The sequence below is a fragment of the Macadamia integrifolia genome, chromosome 4 (genome assembly GCF_013358625.1).
Source record: "Macadamia integrifolia cultivar HAES 741 chromosome 4, SCU_Mint_v3, whole genome shotgun sequence".
Classification (NCBI taxonomy): domain Eukaryota; kingdom Viridiplantae; phylum Streptophyta; class Magnoliopsida; order Proteales; family Proteaceae; genus Macadamia; species Macadamia integrifolia.
This window is the reverse complement of record NC_056560.1, coordinates 2862650-2883295: the sequence shown is the minus strand read 5'-3', so window position 1 is coordinate 2883295 and position 20646 is coordinate 2862650. Positions and strand designations below refer to the sequence as shown.

General features: G+C 37.9%; 3 protein-coding genes across 5 annotated transcripts; all 3 read right to left on the bottom strand.

Moving 5' to 3' along the window:
* Positions 1–250: 250 nt before the first annotated feature.
* Positions 251–4888, bottom strand: LOC122077029 (sugar transporter ERD6-like 7). Of its 3 annotated transcripts, none has more exons than XM_042642763.1 (19): positions 4814–4888; positions 4432–4611; positions 3913–3975; positions 3620–3709; positions 3444–3503; positions 3291–3356; positions 3112–3177; positions 2851–2926; positions 2633–2697; positions 2447–2539; positions 2272–2352; positions 2009–2093; positions 1671–1714; positions 1526–1588; positions 1377–1436; positions 1240–1293; positions 1043–1102; positions 837–951; positions 251–715 (listed from the first exon to the last, which is right to left on the bottom strand). In XM_042642763.1, exons 2-19 carry the CDS (start codon positions 4603–4605, stop codon positions 597–599), a joined length of 1434 nt encoding a protein of 477 aa, XP_042498697.1. In that variant the 5' UTR covers positions 4606–4611; positions 4814–4888; the 3' UTR covers positions 251–596. The 3 variants fall into 3 exon arrangements, with proteins under 3 accessions (XP_042498697.1, XP_042498695.1, XP_042498698.1); XM_042642761.1 differs by lacking the exon at positions 4814–4888 and adding an exon at positions 4701–4804; XM_042642764.1 differs by lacking the exon at positions 4814–4888 and adding an exon at positions 4701–4767 and having other exon boundaries at positions 4432–4607.
* Positions 4889–9135: 4247 nt separating this feature from the next.
* LOC122077030 (sugar transporter ERD6-like 7) lies at positions 9136–13418 on the bottom strand. The gene is made up of 19 exons (XM_042642765.1): positions 12999–13418; positions 12669–12836; positions 12512–12574; positions 12058–12147; positions 11877–11936; positions 11714–11779; positions 11548–11613; positions 11371–11446; positions 11212–11276; positions 11022–11114; positions 10847–10927; positions 10664–10748; positions 10531–10574; positions 10380–10442; positions 10223–10282; positions 10090–10143; positions 9929–9988; positions 9734–9848; positions 9136–9633 (listed from the first exon to the last, which is right to left on the bottom strand). Exons 2-19 carry the CDS (start codon positions 12825–12827, stop codon positions 9518–9520), a joined length of 1416 nt encoding a protein of 471 aa, XP_042498699.1. The 5' UTR covers positions 12828–12836; positions 12999–13418; the 3' UTR covers positions 9136–9517.
* A 3250-nt stretch (positions 13419–16668) lies between these two features.
* LOC122075183 (probable LRR receptor-like serine/threonine-protein kinase RKF3) lies at positions 16669–19069 on the bottom strand. Its single transcript, XM_042640128.1, has one exon. The coding sequence runs from the start codon at positions 18804–18806 to the stop codon at positions 16947–16949; it is 1860 nt and encodes a 619-aa protein (XP_042496062.1). The 5' UTR covers positions 18807–19069; the 3' UTR covers positions 16669–16946.
* Positions 19070–20646: the final 1577 nt, after the last annotated feature.

The window sequence follows — 20646 nt, the reverse complement described above, 5'->3', positions numbered from 1 at the left end:
ACCCGAGGTGAAAAGTGAGTCTCTTCGTCCATGTTGATTTAGTGTTATGATTTGACTCATGAAACAGTGAGTCTCATCATTAACTCTCACCCTTTATGGACATTGATTATCATATCTTAGCACGCTTGGTACCTAGGAATTAGTCTCTTTCAATAGGCACTAATCTTATGGTATGAGAGGCATCTACTAATAGGCCTAAGTAGGAGCATACTGACTAGCCTGGCTTAGGACTTAGTATTGCTCTACAAAAGAATGGGAACATCTTCTAATGTGTTGTTAATATCATGAATTCGAGCTACAATGTCGAAAAACAAACTGAAAGTACATTCTCAGATGTGGGAAATTTTCTAAGAAAAACACATTTTAGTTGAAGAGGCTAGCCCTGCAAAATGGTGAAAATATAGAAACAAAATTCTCTTCTCTTTTTTTCCTTACTTGCAGTAATATTACCATGTTTTCAATTGCCTTTTATTTCTCTTTTATCTACAGATAAATAGAATGCATAGACTATAAATCAATAGTGATTTCAAAAGTTTCAGAAGCAGCTTCTCAAGCAAACTCCCAACTCTTTTTTCTTTCATTGGTTGTTCCTGTCCCTAAGAATTGTTAATGGCAGCTTGAATTTGTTCCAAGGTTCGCCCCTTTGTTTCAGGTACGAACATGGCTATAAACAGGATACCTAGAACATTAATCACCGTGTAGAGGATGAAGGTACCTGAAAATCACACAATCACACAATCACACAACCACACAAACATGTAAATCTAACTGCTGTTATAAGTAATCAACTAGGCAATGTCACTGCTTTCAATTATAAACTCATGACTTCTCTTTACCATAAGTGCTCCAACTCATAAGAAAGTTAAAAGTAAAAGAAACTGCCCATGCTCCAAACCAGTTCACCAGTGTTGCTAAGCTTCCAGCCACTCCTTTAACATTTATCGGAAATATCTGCGACAAACCCAGTACTCTTATTGCGGCATGATCAAATGCATAGAAAAAGTGTAGCCAGGAATAATGGTTTTTGTAAATGTTAAATTACCTCTGACATTATAACCCAAGGGGTTGCTCCCATTCCAATAGAGAAAGATCCTATATACACCTAAGCTCATTGAACAAACAGAGCGAAATTAAAACCCAGTAAGAAAATATAGAAAAAAGAGTTCAGTTATGATGAAAGAAATAATATCAGTCTTTTCTAACCAGAGTTGTATGTGGATATAGCTACTTTCCTCTTACCAGTATTCCTGTCACAGCAAGTAGAGGAGATACTGTGGAAGCCAATTCATTGGCCTGATTCACAAAAGCATCCTTAGGCATAAGACTATTGGAAACCAAAGACAGTAAAGTTACCAGAATTGACAGGTGACAACTACCTTTAGATAGAAGGAAGTCCCAGCCAGTATACAGCCAAAGACCAAACCTGAACCAGAAACCTAAAATGAAAGAAACAACACCTCACATCCATTAAAAGGACTTTGCAATTAAAAGAAGTTTTCCCAAGGCATTTTCCATCACTTCCTACCAATAGAAGGGGTCTTCTTCCAGCCTTATCCATTAAGACTGCACCCAATGCAGTTACTACAACCTGAAAAATAGGATTGTTCAAATCAAGTCCATGGAGAAAGATGGCAATTTTCAAGGACATTGAGAGAAAGAGAGCTAAACACCTGAAGACAAGCATAAGTTATAGTTCCAACATTGGCAGGAAATCCTGAGAGATTAAAAAGCCAATGGCAATTAGCATATGTGTATTCAACCTTTCTACCAGGAAAAATTTTTAAGAAGAAGAAAGAAAATTGCTTTCATAAACTTCTTTTATTATACATTCTGTAAAAATGGCAATTGAAAGTTTTCCATGGATCCTGTGTTGCGTCCCATAATCAAGTTGGAAAAGGTACTCAAGAAGGATGGAAGACTATGGATGCTCATTTGAAGCTATAGTTCAGGCCTACCAAAAAGCAGAATTCCTTGTCCAGAAAGAATAATTTCAAAGAGGCTCTCTTACCTGCAGATTCAAATGTTTGGCTCACGTAAAAGCAAATTCCATTGATTCCTCCAAATTGTTGAATGACCATTAGTCCGACTCCAATCTGATCATCAAGATTATAACTTGATCAAAACGTAAAATAGGAAGCGGACTTGCGGAGATGGGTAAGAGAACAAGGAAGAGAGTTGAATATTAGAACTTATGAAATAAATGTATCACTTTAATCAGATAATTTATTACAGGTTGCTGTACAAAAGATGTCAGATAGAACAACCATATACCATGACCGAACGCCAGTATCTTCTTTGGAACAAGTCCAGCATTTTGGCTTTGGGGAGCTTTTCAAGAGTTTCTATATATTCCTGCAAAGCAACCGTATGGTACATCATGACATTTATTTGGTGTAAATGTTATATTACATTCTCAAAGTGTTGATATATTGGAGTTCAGAACAACTTTGATTTCCTCTGCTTCCTGAGAAATGTCGGCATCCTTGCCACGAAGTTGCTGCAGAGCAGCTTCAAATTGTTCATGGCGTCCCATTTTTTCCTGCCAACAAGATCAAGTATATACTGTATGTTATTCTCTTTATTGTTTCTCACAGAATGTGTAAAAGTAAGTTTACTCACTGAAGTTGCTTACTAGCCATCTTGGAGACTCTGGAATGAAGAAAAGGCCCAAAAGCAGAATAAAACATGGGACAAGTCCTGCAACAATACTACATGTCACTCCTTCCAACAATAGGTCCATTTGAAGTTCTTTAGTTTCAGATTTTTGCAGGAATATAGTATAACACCTTCATGTCCTTATATGTAACTGAATAATAGGATACATAATTAGGCTAAAGTGCTGAATTTTACCAGTTAGAGCCAAGGTTCGCCATGTTAGAACTGTCCCTATAACGAAGGCAAGAGACACTCCACAGCAGATCATAAGCTGCAGATTCAGTATAAAGTAAGTTCATATGATCCTTGATTTTTCCTTATAATCAGTAATATACAAACATTTGAGGATTGAAGAAGATTAGACATAAATGTTTTGAAACAATCTGTTTCTTGTAACATTTCATGCGGGTATATTTATTTAATATAATTCAGAAAAACTATCTGGGTTCTGTTCACCTGATTGACTGTTGTCAAGCCTCCCCGAAGATTTTTAGGTGCTATTTCAGCTATGAAGACTGGTACCTATACATCCATTTTGAGTTAAATTTTTTGTAAGCATGCAGCAAATGTAGACAATTAAAGTAGACTCTTGATGGTGTTTTGTTAATGCATTGGCTAAAGGTTGAACAGTATACCACATAGGAAAAGACTCCCATTCCATATCCCATGGACAATCTTCCAATATCAAGTGGCAAGGCTCCCTTTATAAGAATCAAGATATTAAGAGGTAAAAAAGCATGTTATATTGTGGGAAACGTGTTTAAGAATAATAGTATGGCAAGACCAACCTTGGCAAAGTAGATGGCAAGCCAGCCTGCAATGCAAAAAATGGCTGACACTCTCATTGCCTGCTTAAACAAAACTATAGTTTAGAAGAAGATGGCTACGTTTCTTGAGTACTCTATTGATCTATACAGGCTTATGCTTCTTGTGAGAAATCTTATCAAAATTTCCATCTGATTACCCCTTTCCGACCAATGGAATCAGCAATTGCCCCACTTGTGATTGCACCAATCATTGCACCAAATGTCAAGATAGATCCAAACAATGAATACTGCATAACAACATGCAAAAATGGAGTTGGAAAATTGGAGTAAAATGACTCCAAAATTTTGTGTCTTTACAGTGTAATCACATGGTAAAATGGAATTCAGTAGTGTGTGGCAGAGGGTCTTCTCAAATCTTTGAGTTCTCTTAGAATCAAATATTTTTCAAACATTACTGCTTAAATTCAGATGAATAATTCTGTAGAAGAACCTCTGCTAGTGATAGTTCCAGTTCTTCCCTGATAGCAGATTGAGTTGGCGATGAAAAACCAACCTGAACGAAAACAGAGCATCAGTAAAGCAAATATGAGAAGGAACAAGCCTTGATAGTCATTTTGTATCAGTATAGTTATTAGATCACCCAATGAAAGAGTTCAGAAGTCAATAAACAAAGACCAAAGCTTATGATTCCCACATACCACCCCCCCCCCCCAAAAAAAAAAAAAAAGATTTTTGTCACTACTTTTTCCTCTATTAGATGCTTGGCTCGATCCAATTGAGACGCTTGGAGTCAGTGTTGTCTAAGCTCACTAGCAGAGCACAGAGCACAGATCAAGATCAATCGTTACAAAAACTGGTTAGAACTACACATGGTTGCAGGTCCAAGTTCATTGAATGATATCTCAACGCAAGGAGGCTAAGAAGTTCTTTATAGTTGGATTGAGAATAGTGTTCTCTGGTGTCATAGATGAGATGAACAGAAGATAGAGAGCAAAGAACTAGCACTTACACAGGATCCAAATTCAAAAGAGCCGCAAACAGCTACAAAAGTGCTGAAGTAAACCACCCACAAACTTTCCTTGGTTTTTTTGCAGGTTCCATTTACTCCATGCTGTATAAGAGTCTCCCTTATATCTTCTTTCAATCTGTTCTCACCAGTTTCCATGTCCTGATCAATGGCCATATCTATCTACTCAAAAGAGAAGAGATCAATCAGACAGATCAATCTAAACAGAAAAGCATGAAAAAGAAGAAACAGAACCTTTTCTTCATACAGACATTAGTTACATAATCAAATATGCATCAGGCTAAATGTTTCCAGATGAAATAAGGAGAGGGGGGGGGGGAGAGAGAGAAATGCCCATGACTATAATCTGCTAGCTGTACTGTACATATGTGAATAATGGTCGTTTCAGTTTAATCTTCCACCAAACATAACAAAGAAGGATGAATTTGTTTGGCTAGTTCTGTTTTTCACTTCCCTTCCCTTTGCAGCCCACCACCCTCCTTTTTATTTTTTTTCAATTTGTTTAGCTGACTCTTATCTTTGTTTGGTCCCATTGGGATACTAAAAATTGTTAAGTTTGTCTCGAATTCTTGACCCATTTTGAAGATTGACCCGATCCGACATGTTTTGGTGGCGATCAGAATGGAAAATTTTATGAGATCAGTGATGGAAGGTATGGTTCGACCGGATCGACCGCGACCCAATGGGTCGACCCGCGATTTGGAGTATATATAATGTATTGTTGTTTGTTGAGAAAGTCAATGTATTTTGGGGTTTTTCGAGTTAGGGTTTCAGGGCGAGTTTTTCCCATCGCTACTAGGGTGTAATTTCTCTTCTGCATAGTGAATCATCTTCTTCTTTGCCCGAGGACGTAGCACACCACCCTGGTGTGTAAACCTCGTTAAATCTCTGTGTCATACAGATCTATTGTCTCTTTATTATTCATGTTTCTTGGTGTTTGATCTTACAAAAATGCTGATGCAAACTGAGGTGGCAGGGCAAGAATCAGAGCATCTGAAGCAACTTGCAGAGCATCCTAGAGACTCAGAACAAAAGACTTTTTATTACCGTGATCCATGCTGTAGCCTGGACAGCAACTCACCCAGTAATGATTAATTCTGAGAATTAGTTCACCCCCACTCCCCAAAATTCAATTCAATCAGGTGCAAAATTGAAATCTGCCCTCCTTTTTTCGGGTAAAGGAAATCTGCCCTTCACTCCAATTGAATTCTGAAGTCGTAACCAAATTTCGTTTTCATGATAGAGAACTTCAAGTGATGACAGACTACAGTTTCACATGGGTACGTAAATGAAGGATTTTTTTTTCCTGTTTCTAATACAATTCCAGCTTGACAAAATCAAAATTGCTGACTGCGTCAATTTTGGAGTCTCTTTCGGGAATCTGTGACCACTGAGGCACAGACCATAGATACTAGTCACATGTGGCTCCAAGCAGGCAAGCACCCCACCCAACAGTAGTGAGAGGATGAGAGAACATGACGACAAGAAAGAAACAGAGTATCATGAATGACATACTGGGATTCGTGAAGTGTTTATTTAACAATGGGCGATGCAAGCTGTTGAAACCAATCCTTTTCAGTCCAGTCTTTATCGAGTAGAGCTAGTCTTACATTTGGTTGATCAAGACTTCACCTTTTACTTTTACAACATCGATGGATTTCTGAACTGGGCAATCAATCTATCATTCTCTCTCCAAAGTTATAATGATTTAGATGACTGAAGATGCAATTGCGAACAATTTACAAACACCTGCGTTGCTTTCTCTTCAGTGACAAGGAAGAAGGACCATTCGAATCAGAGTTTAAAAACCCATAATTGGAAAATCAGGAATTTGTATAATCCAGGCATCTAATCTAAGGTTTTTCTGTACAGAATCGACCCAAGTCGGATTGAGGGAACTAGGATTGGCCTTGAGAATTTATTAGACTTCTGTATTTCTGTATATATTCTATTCGATTTGTAGAGAGGTATAAATTCAAGAGGGAATACCCTATAGGGCTATACAAGTTAGGGAATACTCTATACAAGGAAGATTGATTATACAAGATAATGGTGATGATTATACAAGGAAGGCTGACTCAATGGGATAACAACTACAGCACACACCCCCTCTGAAACTTAAGATGGTTGACGAGAGACCATTTGAAGTTTGAATACGAGAAACCGTAATCATACAATGACTACAGATGTGTGAGCCTTTGTAAAAAGATCAGTCATTTGATATTTGAATGGAATGTGTGACAAAAAAAGCATTTTTGACAAAAATGATAGTGGACAAAATGTCAATCAATCTCGATATATGTTGTTCTTATAGAAGCCATTGGGCTGACTGCTTTTTATTACGCCGGTGAATGTAAGAAGACTTGATCTTTTTTTCCCATGAATGGAAAACAAGAAAATAATAAACGGAAAGCTCTTGGTTGGCCAAAATTAGTGGCTCATCATTATTTAATAATATTTTTTCTCTACAAGTGGTCGTTCTCTTTCAAATCATGTCAAGAAAATTTGACTTTTCATCCAAATTTGAAAGTAGTATACTAATCTGTGTCCGGGTTAGATTAGACTGAAAAACTAAATGGAGAAAGGATGGGATCCAAAAGAACGTTGTCAGTGTACTTGACGTACTTTTGGTGGGGATACCCGTGTCTCCGTTATGACGTCTTGATCCCATTAATCTTATACAATATTGTCCTCTTTGACCTATGCATCTCAAAGTTTTAAAACATGTTGTGTTATGTCAAAGAGGTTAACTAGCACAGTAATATCTCCCTAGGTGTTGTGGGACTAAAATTTACACACCCTCACAAATCTCCCAAACCCCTACATCACCGATCTCCTAGGCAGGTGTAGTACTTGCCATATTCTTGGGTTTCATAACAAACTGACAGGGTGAATTGTTTTAAAGGTTATTAATGTAGGAAAACCTCTCCTAATAATTTACTCATTAATATTAATTGAAAAAGACTCTCTAAGCCTAAGGCATATAGCTGTATAATGCATCCCCTCACATGAACTATTATATTATTTTGTTAAGAAAAAATAATCAAGACATACGTGGGAATTGAAACCCTTTTGGGGTTTAAAGTCTGGATCAGAAGCACCATAAGTTATCTCAAATTGTTGATAAGTTAAACTCTAATTTTGATATTGAATTTGTGGTCCAATGGTGCTAAATGCTTGAGAATGAAGAGTACCCTACTTGCTTAGAGAACCCTATCCCACCTAACTCCTTAGGATTCTTTTACTTAAATGGAACAGTTGTCCACCCCCCAAAAAAAAAAATTAAATGAAAGAGCTGTCACATAATCTTTCTTGTCCTGATTTAGTATTATTAAAGGAAAATCAAATCTCTTCTCATGGCTGTATGTTTTATTTCACATGTCCTAATAACAGTTGTATCTCTTACTATTTTATTCAGCTCCACATGCAGAGGAAGTCCAATGACGACCCATGGTTACATTAGTACATTATTTGAGTTATCTCATCCTTGCTTGCTTCAATCACTGATTTCCGTTTCCCTATCTCAAACCCTACCCTTTGGTATGGTATGATTTTCAGCCAACTGATGCTTATTTGGGTAAAGTAATAGATCATGCAATCTCCTTCGGCTTGAGTCATGTTATCTTTCACTCTGACTGTCAGGTATTGATTAGCCATCATCAAAGAAGTTCACCATTGTCACAGATATTCAGCTTCTTCAAACTTGTTTTGAGTCTTATTACATTTTTCACGTGAGTATGTCTGGAAATGTTGTTGCCCACTCTATTTCTAAAAGGATAGTGAGTAACACTAATCAGGATCTTTGGACGACTCCTCGAACTTCTAAAGCTTGTAAGTCGGTTCTTGCCCGATGAACGTATTCAATAAATTTCCACCTTCATCGGGGGTTTGCACAAAAATTAAACTATATGATATGATATGGCCAAGACATATAATACCTTTCAATTACATACAAAATACGTGTTTAAGCTTAGATATATGCAATGAAATTGCACTAGTCAATATCAACTTACAATAAATTAAAATGCACAACCGATGCAGTAGAAATAATCAAAAGAAATAAAAGTCTCTTGAAGTCAATTTGGTCTCATTATTTATTTTATTAATTCTTGTTGAGGAAGAAAAAATCAATTGAAACATCTATGTGAGGGGTGTAAGTTACCCTGCTTGCAAGAACCCTCTCCCTTACAATAACCAAGTACCTTAATATATAAAAATATAGGGCAACAGAACGTTACCCGCTTGCACAACCGTTGCGTCAACATGCAACTACAGACCAATGGGAGGTCGTGCAAAGACATCTTTGGTGCATAGACTATAAACTAATTAATGAATAGATGACTGACGAAGACATGTCCAATTAAATGTTAATGCTAACCAAGAAGCAGGTAATAGCTGATGTGTTGGAATAGCTTTCAAAAACAAAAACCACCTACATTTTTATACATGGATAGAAAAGTGCCCTAATGTTGTATTTAGGGCAACTTTAGGGCACTTTTGGACCACATGACACCACATTGCTGGCATAGTTCATGCTGAAATTTCCTAGAAGAAATATTTAAGAATATCAAAGATCAAAGAAAATTTCTTGTATTTCATGTTGTCCAAAGAAAATCAAGCAAATTTAAATTTAAATATTTTGTATTTTATTTTCCTTAAATATCCAATGAGCAAAAGAAAAAATGGTTGAATAAGAAAGACACCTAAATTTTCCATTAATGGATAGATATAGCTAGTTCCATTGGTATCCATTCCTCACAAAATTGTTGCCAAGGCCTAAGTTTGAGTTTTCTGAAATTCACCTTGTGCCAAAAAGTTGCCCCCTTCCCTCTCAATAGAGCCTATTTTTTGGATAGGCCCCAATGAGAGTTGAGCTCACTCATGACCTCTCAATTGTGATATGTTGATCCTTGCCAACTGAACTACCCACTCAGGGTTATTTATTAGATCCCCACGCATGGTGTTGTTAGGTTCTAGAACCTCTTTACTAGATCTAAAAACAGAAAATTAGATTAACTACTTCTCTAGCAAGCATTCCTTTACTCGGCTTCAACCTCTTTGTTTCTCTTCAAGAGTTCATGGAAGACTGGATTTCTTCAAGCGTTCGCCCCTTCGTCTCTGGTACTACCTTGTAGATGAATACAATAGCCAAAGCACAAATGGCAGCATACATGAAGAATGTACCTGAAACCACACAAACATTAAGTCCCCAAGCTCTTTTCATCAATGTGATTGGAACATAAGAATACTGCATTTTATGTTTTTCCCACTAAGGAGATCTTACCATAAGAGCTCCAGGTCACAAGAAGATTGAAAGTATAGGAGGTCACCCAGGACCCAAGCCAGTTCACCAGGGTCACTAGACTTCCAGCAATTCCTTTTATATTTATCGGGAATACCTATACAGAAAGCAGCCATATGAGAGTTGTTATTTTGTGATTCAATACTGTGTGTTATAAATTTGATTGGGATAATTCACCTCTGACATTACAACCCAAGGAACTGCCCCCATGCCCACTGAGAAGGAGCCTATGTATACCTTATGTCAATGCACAAACAGATTAAGTCTGAGTTATTTCAGGAACCAAAACTAGAAAATACAAATGCAAAGAAGAATCTCAGTATATGGTATTTAGTTACCATGACACCAGTGAATGCAAGTATAGGAACCGCGCCGGGAAAATATTGGAAGGTCTGGTTCAGAAATAAAATGTGTCAAGTGAAACCGGAAGAGGAAAAGAAGTTATTTAGGATTGTGAATTAGATAAATTACCTTAAAATAGAAGGACATTGCAATCAATAAGGAGCCTGCAAGCAATCCTGATGCAGAAATCTGAAATGGTAGATCATGATGGTATTTCCATCAAAGAATACTACTGTGCTAAACTTTAGAAATGAAAGAAAAGATTCAAAACATAGTTGGTGCCTACCATCAGAAGAGGTCTTCTTCCGGCTCTGTCAATTAAAGTTGCACCAATCGCAGTCACCACAACCTGGAGTATAGGGGCAAAGAAAGGACACCATCACTACACAGAAATTTAGGATATGAAGACATGTTTCAAGGGCAACGACTGTGAGGACCTGAAGAACAGCATAAAGTATGTTTCCAACATTGGGAGGAAATCCTGAGAATACAGATAGGGAAAACAGTAAGCATATGTTTATTTCATTAATAAAGCACAAGTAGGAACAACCACTAGGAATGTCCTTTCACCTGCAGAAGCAAAAATTTGGCTTGCATAGAAAACTATTCCATTAATTCCACCAAGTTGTTGAAACACCATTAATCCAACTCCAACCTAGTTACAATGTAGTAAGATAAGATGGGAAAAAAATAATTGAAAACCGAAAAAAAGCTCCACAGTTCTAAGCCATTTGGATAAGTGGAGATGCTTACAATCACTGAACGAATATATTTTTTATGAAACAGATCGATTACTGTGACTTTTGGAAATTGTTGAAGAGACTCTATGTAATCCTGCACCAGTAAGAAAATTGTTGATTCTCACATCTGTACCTTGTATTAATGTTCTTTTTTATCCACTAGTATTAGATTTTTGAGTTCAGAATACCTGGATTTCTGCCTCCTCTTGAGAAATATTAGCATTCTTTCCACGAAGTACTCTGAGTGAAGCTTCAAACTCTCTCTGATAGCCAACCTTTGCCTGCAGCATGGATATGTGTATCTCTCTCATGTTAAATCTAATTTTCCTTAAAAAATAAAAAATAAATAATTAGTACCATTATTTTCATCAGGCTTACCAGCCATCTAGGGGACTCTGGGATGAAACAGAGGCCAACAAGTAGAATAAGAGATGGAACAATTCCTGCAAGTAAAACCAATTTCCCATCAATATCTTGTGAGATCTCAGACATAATATATCTTCAATGAAAGATACTTGTAAAGAAAGTGGAATTTACCCGTTAGAGCCAGTATCCGCCAATTTACAAATGCTCCCACAGTGAATGCAACAGATATCCCAACTACTATCAAAAGCTGCGAGATGAGACCAAATACAAAATATTGACATTTCTATCAGTTTACCAGTTTTCCGGACCTTAATTGCAACAAAAAGTTCTGAACCAACTTTCTTCCACCTGGTTTAACGTTGCTAACGCTCCCCGAAGGCTTTTAGGAGCAATTTCAGATATATATACTGGGACCTGTACATTTATCACAAAAGTAGAAAGAGTTGATATACATAAAACTATATCCATTACTACATATCTTGAAGAAAAGGCTTCTAAAGAAACAGAAGCATACCACATATGAAAGAATTCCAATGCCATATCCTGTTAAAAATCTTCCAAGATCGAGCAATATGGCTCCCTTCGATAAGAGTCAGAGACATAAGGGTTTAGATTTATCCAAATATGGAGCTCAAAGTTATCATGTCAAAATGGGAAGAAGCTGAGATAGTACAAACCTTAGCAAAAAAGATTGCAAGCCATCCTACCATGCATATTGTAGATGAGATCCTCATTGCCTATTTCCATAAGTAAAGCCACCAAGTTAGTTCACTGATTGTTCAAGACAGTGGGAGCATGGCTCAGGAAGCCAAATGTTCAAATTGAAAATCTCATCACAGTATCTCCCTCATTGCTTACCCCTTTCCGACCAGAGAAATCAGCAATACGACCACTTGTAATGGCACCGATCATTGCGCCAATGTTTATTATAGATCCGAAAACTGAGTACTGCACATTAAATCAAAGGGTGAAATATTATTTCCCAGCTAACTTTGGGGTGGAATGTAAATATATCTCCTCTCTATCACAGCGCTTGGAGCGGTTGGTAGATGCGAAATGCATTTCACAATCTAAGCAATGCTATCAGATAAACAAGAAACCAGGAATTTGGATAACTTTACAGTTTCTTTCTTCCTCATGAACTGATGGTCTAAACCATAATTTCATCATACAGGTATTCCAATTTCTGAATTACACTAGAAATATCATTTCAAAACATGGGGGAATGTAAATTTGATCCTAAATATATGCTTGCAGATGCATGTGATTGATATAAACATGGAGACTGAACCAATCCATCATGAGATCAGACCTCAGCTATAGATAAGCCAATATCCTCCATCATACCAAACTGGGTAGGTGCTGAATATCCCACCTGCAAATCCCAGAAGTTATAATCAATAAAACAACCAAAATTAAAAAAATACAAACAGCAATCTTTAGATGAAAAAGAAAGAAAGATTACTTACGGATGAGCCAAATTCAAAAGAGCCAAAGACAGAAACAAATGTGCTGAGATAAACCATCCACATCCCATCACTGTGGATCTCAAGCTCTTTATCATCCTTTTGCTGCACGATGAGCGGCTTTTCTGAATTTTCATTCTCCCTGTCTCGGTTGGTAGCCATTGCTTTCCCCTGTTCTCCCGTAACATTAAAATGCAGAAACAATCGAAAACGACGAATTAAACAAAAGAACTTATAGAAAGAGAGAGAGAGGGAGAGGGAGAATAAAATGTAGAATTGGATGCTTTCGAGAATCACGGGTGGTCCATCTTTGGGTCTTCTTGTTTTACGTACCTGGTTTCTGCAACGTAGAATGCAGAGTTGAAACTTGTTCTTGAAGAAAGGAAGAAAATTTGAACAGGGTAGGATCAAAGTGAATGGGAGTAATCAGTAAAGAGAGATTAAAAAATAGATGGGATAGCCAAGGTCTGCGAGTAATTGGATGGGTAGAGAGAGGTGGGTGTTCCGTGGTGGATAATCAAGAACGATGAGGATGTTATTGGTTCTTCCTTGAAGCACGGACAGGATGAGACAATCAGTAAACGGGGGCGGAAAAAAGGAACTTCGTATTCTTAGGCTAGATTTGGAAGAGCTGTGAAGGTAAGATAATAGTTAATTAAAACTTTCTATCCTTGGTCTTCTTGATCCGACTTAACCGAGTGTCGACGACTCAGAGAGCTAATAAAGACAAGAGAGATAACAAACGTGTCGAGAGGCAATGCAGGCTTGCATGGAAACTGGGCATCTGTAACTTTAAGAAAATCTTGCTATGATTCTTAATCATGGATTACCCTGCTTGTAACTGATTTAGAATTTAGTCTTCACTGATCATGCCAAAATCTACAGAACCCAATTTTAATTAGATATATCATTTAAAAATTTTTGAATTGGGTCGTATGGATTGCATCAATTGGGTCCATTTCAATTATTTCTTCTAGTTCTTCAGGCAGTGCTACTATGAACAATCTCATCCTCTTTGAGGATACCATCTTCCAGTTAAAACAGAGGAATAGAGGAACAGGGGAAGCCTTATTAGGTGAAAATCCAAAGCTGCACCACGGAGCATACGTTATTAAGATCCCTCACAGTCCTCACCCAATGGCTTAACCATTAACTGTTGTATAAGTACAGCATTTGCTTCTACCCAGTAGTAGTAACTGTCAAGAGGATGAGCGAAGTGGGATATGGCTATGGCGTTGAAGTTGAAAGTTGAAACCTTCCTCATGAAAGGGAAATGACTAACAGAACATGCACTCTCAACTTCACTGCTGCTTTTTTTTTTTGGCTGAAAACTCTGCTGCTGCTTGTAAGGAAACATTCCAAAATTGATTATGAAGGGATAGAGTAGACAGGTAAGGATTACTTCATTCCCAGTGAGCTGATGAGATTGGGAAGATGAAGGATTCGATGATTACACTTGGTGATCTTGCCTTTGTTTTCAACATTAAAATATGTAATTCCTTGTATGTTTATCCAGAATTTTTTTTTTCCTGAAAAATTATCATTTACCACCCTCATTTGGAACCTGATATCGGGTTGAAATCGTATGTAATTCCGATCTCGTACAATTCCGTGCAATACCACCTTCAGGCGGTGACACGTGTATTGATACCAATACAATGGTCCAAATCTTGTACAATTAATAAAATATTAAATCAGTGAAGAGGCATTTAAATCATATATGGATCATTGTATTGATATCAATACACATGTCACCGCCTGAAGGTGGCATTGCACGGAATTGTACGAGATCAGAATTGCAGACGATTTTTTTTCCCCGATATCACATATCATTCAAGTTTTCTAAAAATATCTAGTATTTCTTATTTTGTGAATAAAATAATACTTAAATCATTCCGATAGATCAAGATTGTCGAGTGATGACATGGTGAGGTTGTTATTTTCTAAATGACAAGTTAGCTTACCATTTTACCCTATGATGTAAAAAAAAAAAAAAAAAATACAATTCAGGCGACCTAACCTTATCCTTCAATCCATCTCCTCATCTAAAGACCAAGTTCACCTGAGGTGTGCAGGCCTGGATTCTTCAACTTAAATTTAATTTAAATGAGAGTCAGAATTTTATTAAAATCAGAAAGGACGGCAGTACTGGGATTTAGCATGTGAAAGGGTCAGGGACAATCAAAAAAGTATGTAACCCCCGACAAGATACAAGTTTCGGTTTAACAAAAATAAAGGTGTCGCATATAAGGCCAAATGACAGGAGAGCATCCAGGGAAAAAGGAAATTGGAATTGTTTAGAGCGATCTGCTTCATTAACAAAGCAGTGATTTTTCATTTTTCATTTTTCCTTTTCTAAAGGTTCTTTAGATGAGTGAACTGTCACTGAGATAAGAATCTTAGGTGAATGATTATTTCAGCCATGTGGGGAGCTGAAATGGCCAATTTGATAATTGGATAGATAAAACTTGTCTTTAATCTCTCCCAGTTTAATTTGCTATGTTTGGGATGATAAGAAAGGGAAAGAAATAAATACATGAGAACATAATGATTATAACATGTGTAATATTTTTTAGTTTTTTTCTTTTTTTATTGGCATCCGAACATATATGTCTATCACTTTTCTATAGTTACTTAAAATTGTGGACTGTTACAAGCAAAAAGATTGCTATATTGCCGTTGGATAGAGATTCCTTTATATCCTCTTCACTTGATTAATGTTGGATAGAGATTCCTTTACATCCTCTAAAGACGAAGTTCTTTTAATTTCACTTCTTCTTTTTTGCTTTTTCCAAGATCCATGTAGCCGACCCATTAAAGTTGGAATATGGCTGATGGTTGTTGCAAAGCATAGGAAGCTTCTGCCCAAGCAGTGAGAAAAAATTACCTTGGTGTGATGATTTAGCAGCAGGAACAACAACAATTGCTATTCAACTCACACCATCTGCAGGGACACAGGGACTGACACAGACTAGCAAAATTGACTTAGAAATTTCAAACATGCTACGACCATATGATTCCAATCGGATTCATGCTGAAACACATTCATAGTCTTACCATTCACTGTCCTGTAATTTGTTTAAACAGATAGAAACAAAAATTTGCTAGCAATTTGAGTTTGCCGTCAGGGTACCTACCACAGATCACAGTATGGCAGAATTTACCATGAGCAAGGAAGAGAGAGAATTCACCACATCAATATCATGTAGGAATTTTTAAGAGAGAAAAGAAAGACCACAAAATCCAAGCATATGCAACCCACACAAAAGAGATAAAGTAAAATGTCATTTGAGAAGCAACTATGGGCTCAGGCACCAAAAAACCCACAAATCAAGAGCATCCAGCAACAACAATCAATGCCCTATGGTTCTTGGTAGAAACAACAAAGTTTTCCACATATCAAAGTGCACAGCTAGAAAGTCTGTAGATGAAATCAGACCTCATCTCATGGTTAAATTGCAGCAAACTATCCAGATCAGCTCTAGAGATACACACCCAAAGGCCATTAGGATTGGAAGGAAATGCAAGTCACATTTCTTCACTTCAAGTTAAAACAAACAACAAATTGATTTACCATAACTACTATAAACAACTTTTAATCTTGAAACTCTCAATCTCCTCATTTGTTCCCGGCTATGGTATAGTGCTCTCATTCCACAATTACTAGAACCTTCTGGCAGAAAATTAAATGATAAATAATACCGGGTACTGCATTTTTATCACTGTTATCGTCGTGAAAGTAATATGAAAAAATTGATGAGTCATCTTTTTGCATCATTCAACCAGGGAAAACCTACATCACAAAGCATCTAATTAAACCTTCATGTGCAACCCTTAGTTAACAACCAGGAGATCTGGGCAGCTCTATCATGAATTGTCATACTCCATTAGAGCATTGCAAGACCAAGATTGTTGCAACTGTTTGTCCTCAAGATTCCAAGTTTAGAACATAGATTGAATCATAGAACAAATAAATAATAATAATAACAGCACTCATAGCAAATTGGACTATGAAAATATCTCCAATTTATGCACTACTTCTCTTAACATTGTATTGTGTCTTTACAACAGACAGCTAAAATTCCCTGTTTGTGAAAAAATCAATCTACAATCCAACAAATAAAGCAGGGCAAGCATACCAGGTATAGAAGCAAGAAATTAATGGAGAGTTGGTGATGATCAATTAATGTCAAATCATCTTACTACTTTGTATGGTTCTCCAGTACTGAGATTTCCTCTTCTCAGAACTTGGATTGTTGATGAGACTGGTAGCCAGCAGAACTAGACCAGTTTTTTTTCTGGTAGAGAAGACAACTGACTTGAGCTATTACCATTCACTGATATATCAGTAGCACCAATCTCCGCTACAAGAGGAATAGGGCGTTCTGGTATTGAGGGAACTGGCAGGTCAGTCTCCAATATCTTCACAATCTGATCCATAGTTGGCCTAGCATATAAATGCGGATGAGAAGAAAGAACAGCAACATGGACGTACTTCTCCATGACTTCTTTAGCACCCAACTCAGGCATGCCGTCTTCGATGACATTTAAAGCTCTCCCTATTTTCACCAGAGACCAAGCCCAATCCGCCACAAGGGAGGTACGGCCATCATTATTAGTACTAACAATTGCCTTCTTTCCACTCAGAAGTTCAAGAAGCACGATCCCATAGCTGTAAACATCACTTCTCTCGGTTAAATGCCTATACAGGGCATACTCAGGGGCAACATAACCCAGTGTCCCCGCCACCCTGGTGCTCAGATGGGTCATCCCCTCTGGTGTCAACTTGGCAAAACCAAAGTCCGCCACTTTGGGCTCAAACATCTCGTCCAACAGGATATTACTAGGCTTAATATCCCTGTGGATGATGGCTGGCTGTGCCCCGTAATGCAAGTAAGCCAAGCCCCTCGCCGTCCCAAGTGCAATTTTCTGACGGATTGGCCAGCTAAGCTTCTTGTCTATAGATCCAAACAGATGGTCATGGAGACTTCCATTGCTCATCAAATCGAACACGATTATCCGCTGGGGGCCTTCAAAAGGAGTAGTGGCAGTGCAGTATCCTCTGAGAGCAATAAGGTTTACATGCCTCACACTGGCAATAACCTCAACTTCATGGGTGAAGCTGGCATCGGCAGAAGCAGAGCTGTTCTTAAACCTCTTCAATGCAACCTCAGACCCGTCTTGTAGAATTCCCTTATAAACATTCCCATAGCCTCCCTTGCCAATTATGTTATCCCTAGAAAAATTCCTCGTAGCCTGTTTGATTTCATCGAACGAGAACTTGATAAGAGTCGTACTCTCGCTAATCAATTTCAAACCCGAAAATGAACTCATCCTAGGAGTATTGACAAACACCTTCCTCCTACTCCGCTGTTTCTTATACCTTCTCCTTAAAAACCAAAAGCCAACAACTGCACCCAGAAAGCCAACACAACCGCCTATCACAACCCCAGAAATAAGGGTCTTGCGTCTGATGTTGCTAGAAGCAGAGGAAGAGAAATTTAGAGAGAACAAACACATGGCAGTCCCTTTGTCTTTCGGCCCAAACCGATTGACGTAACCGGCACCATAGATTGACGGGTACCCAGCACAGACCGAGACGTTCCCAACTTGAGTGCCGCGCAGGTAAGCTGCCTGGAGTCTCGACAGGCTTGTGGTGCACGAAGCACAGGGAGATCCATTCTCAAGGGACTGGTTGCAGGAATGCCGGACATCCAGCAAAGAGGACTCTGGAACTATCGATTCAAACTGCGAAAGAGACCTAATATTCATACAACCCTCCGAAATCCAACTGGTCTGGAAGCCACAAGAGATAAGAATGTCGAAATTGGGGATGATTTCATTGATTAAGGTTTGGTAAGACTCCCAACAAGACTCAGAGGCATTTACCGGAGGAAGAAAGAACCCAGTGGTTTGAAGATACAGAGACTCAACGAAACGGAGACCTTGAAGAACGTATTGACACTTCGCGGAGACATCAGGAAGGTCGAGCTGGTTCGAACCGACGAGTTCTCTTAAAGCCTCGAAATTCAAAGGACAGGGAGCGTCTGCAAGTCTCCGATGTCGGAATTCGAGCGCAATTACGAAACCAGAGTTGAAACCCAACGCGATGAGCAAAATCAATAAACGAAGGAGAGACATGAGAGAGAGCTCCAGGGTCTTACCAAGTTCTGCAAGTTAGCCTTTTTCTTCTTCTTCTTCTTCTTCACCCCTCCACCCTTCTCTGTCAATTATGATACCTTGTTGGGATTTCATTTCTGTTTTTGTCCAAAGAAGACTAGTGGGGACTCCATAGTCTATACACTCTGTGGAAGAACAGACGGACGAAACACCAGAGCTTAGAAATTTTCTGAGATATTTAAGACTGAGGGAAGGAAGGAAGAGGAGAAACCAAATACTTTCACCGAGTTTCACGGCACCTCATTAATATTCTCTGTCCCACGCTGATTAAGAATCCGGATCAGTTCCGTGGGGCCAACGGTGCAGTTCTGGTTATTGGTTTTTTTTTTTTTTTTTATAAGGTAAAACCAAAATCTCATCGATGAGAACATATTGAAATCAGAATCGTTTTCATTTAATTTTGGTTTTATTTGATGCTTTTTGTTTTTGTTGTCTGATTCATAATTAGTTTACATGAGATTTTTAATGTCGATTTTAAAAAACGATTTGCAAATTGACATTCTGAGTGACTCTAATCTCTAACAAAGGAAGATAACGGTTCCATTCTTCAATCTTATCTCTTTAAACGTGTGTCGCATAATAATCGAACACCCTGGATGTAGCTCCACCACTCGAATGGCACTATATGTTAACAGACATCTTCAGTTCGAGTTTTCTCATGATTGATCCGTTATACGAGTTTTCTCATGGGCACGTTCAAGGGATTCCTCGTTAGCAAAAGAAGAAAAAAAGGCCTCATAATAATCGTATTAAGATCCATCAAAATAGTGAAACACCTTGACACTAAAGGGTGCCAGTTTCTATTCAGTGCAAAATCGATGATTTTGTGATTTTAAGACAAACTGAACCAAAAAATGACTTACAAAATCATAATTGGATTGTTTTTCTACTATGTGTTTTGGTTCGATCATAAATGGTCGGTTTCGATTACATTTTGACACCCTTAGGTGTAAGTAAGGGTGAAAGTTTGACTCTGACAACCCAAACCCACCCTGGCCTGCCCTAAACCCGAACAAGGCTTGAGCTAAGTTTTCTGACCTGAGGGCAGGTTAGGGTTAGGTTGAGGCCTCAATTCGAACCCAACCCTATTCGAAATTTAACCCTGAATTTTTATATTACAATTTAGAATTCGTATTGATATTTCATTTTTCTATAATTATTTAATGTATAAGATATAAATGGCAAAAACATGTCAACCAGGTTAATCCGACTATTGCAAAAGCTAGGGTCAACCCAATTGAGCCGATCCCAACCCAAACCCAAACCCACCCTAACAGGGTCAATTAAGATCGGATTGAGTTGGCATCAACCCAATTGGGTTAGGTTTGAATATAAATCCAACACGATTGGATTAGGCTTAGATTGAATTTTAAGGCTCTAAGTTGGATTAAGGTTTTAAGAAACACGGCCGTACCTGACCCTGTTTCACTCCTGGTATAAGGTGTGTCTCCACCCATCTCCAAGTGGAGAACTGATCTGGAGTCCAAAATCTTGATCCATCATTCCATCCCCACGTCGTGTTTAAATATAACACCTTGGAATTGATGATGGAAATGTTAATGAATCACTAATCAATATTTGTAATTTTGTATGGGTTTTACTCCACCTGTGGAAACTTCCATGGTTCATGTGGGTCTTTGATTAGACTCTTCTGTAATCCTATTAATTTTCTTATCAAAGTTTCCATACTTGAGCATGATTTGCATTAAATTTAATAAAATGGTATAAATGTCCATCTAAAATAATCAAAACATCTTTGTCCCGTGTGAGACCAAGATTGTTTTGTTTTGTTTTTTCACAT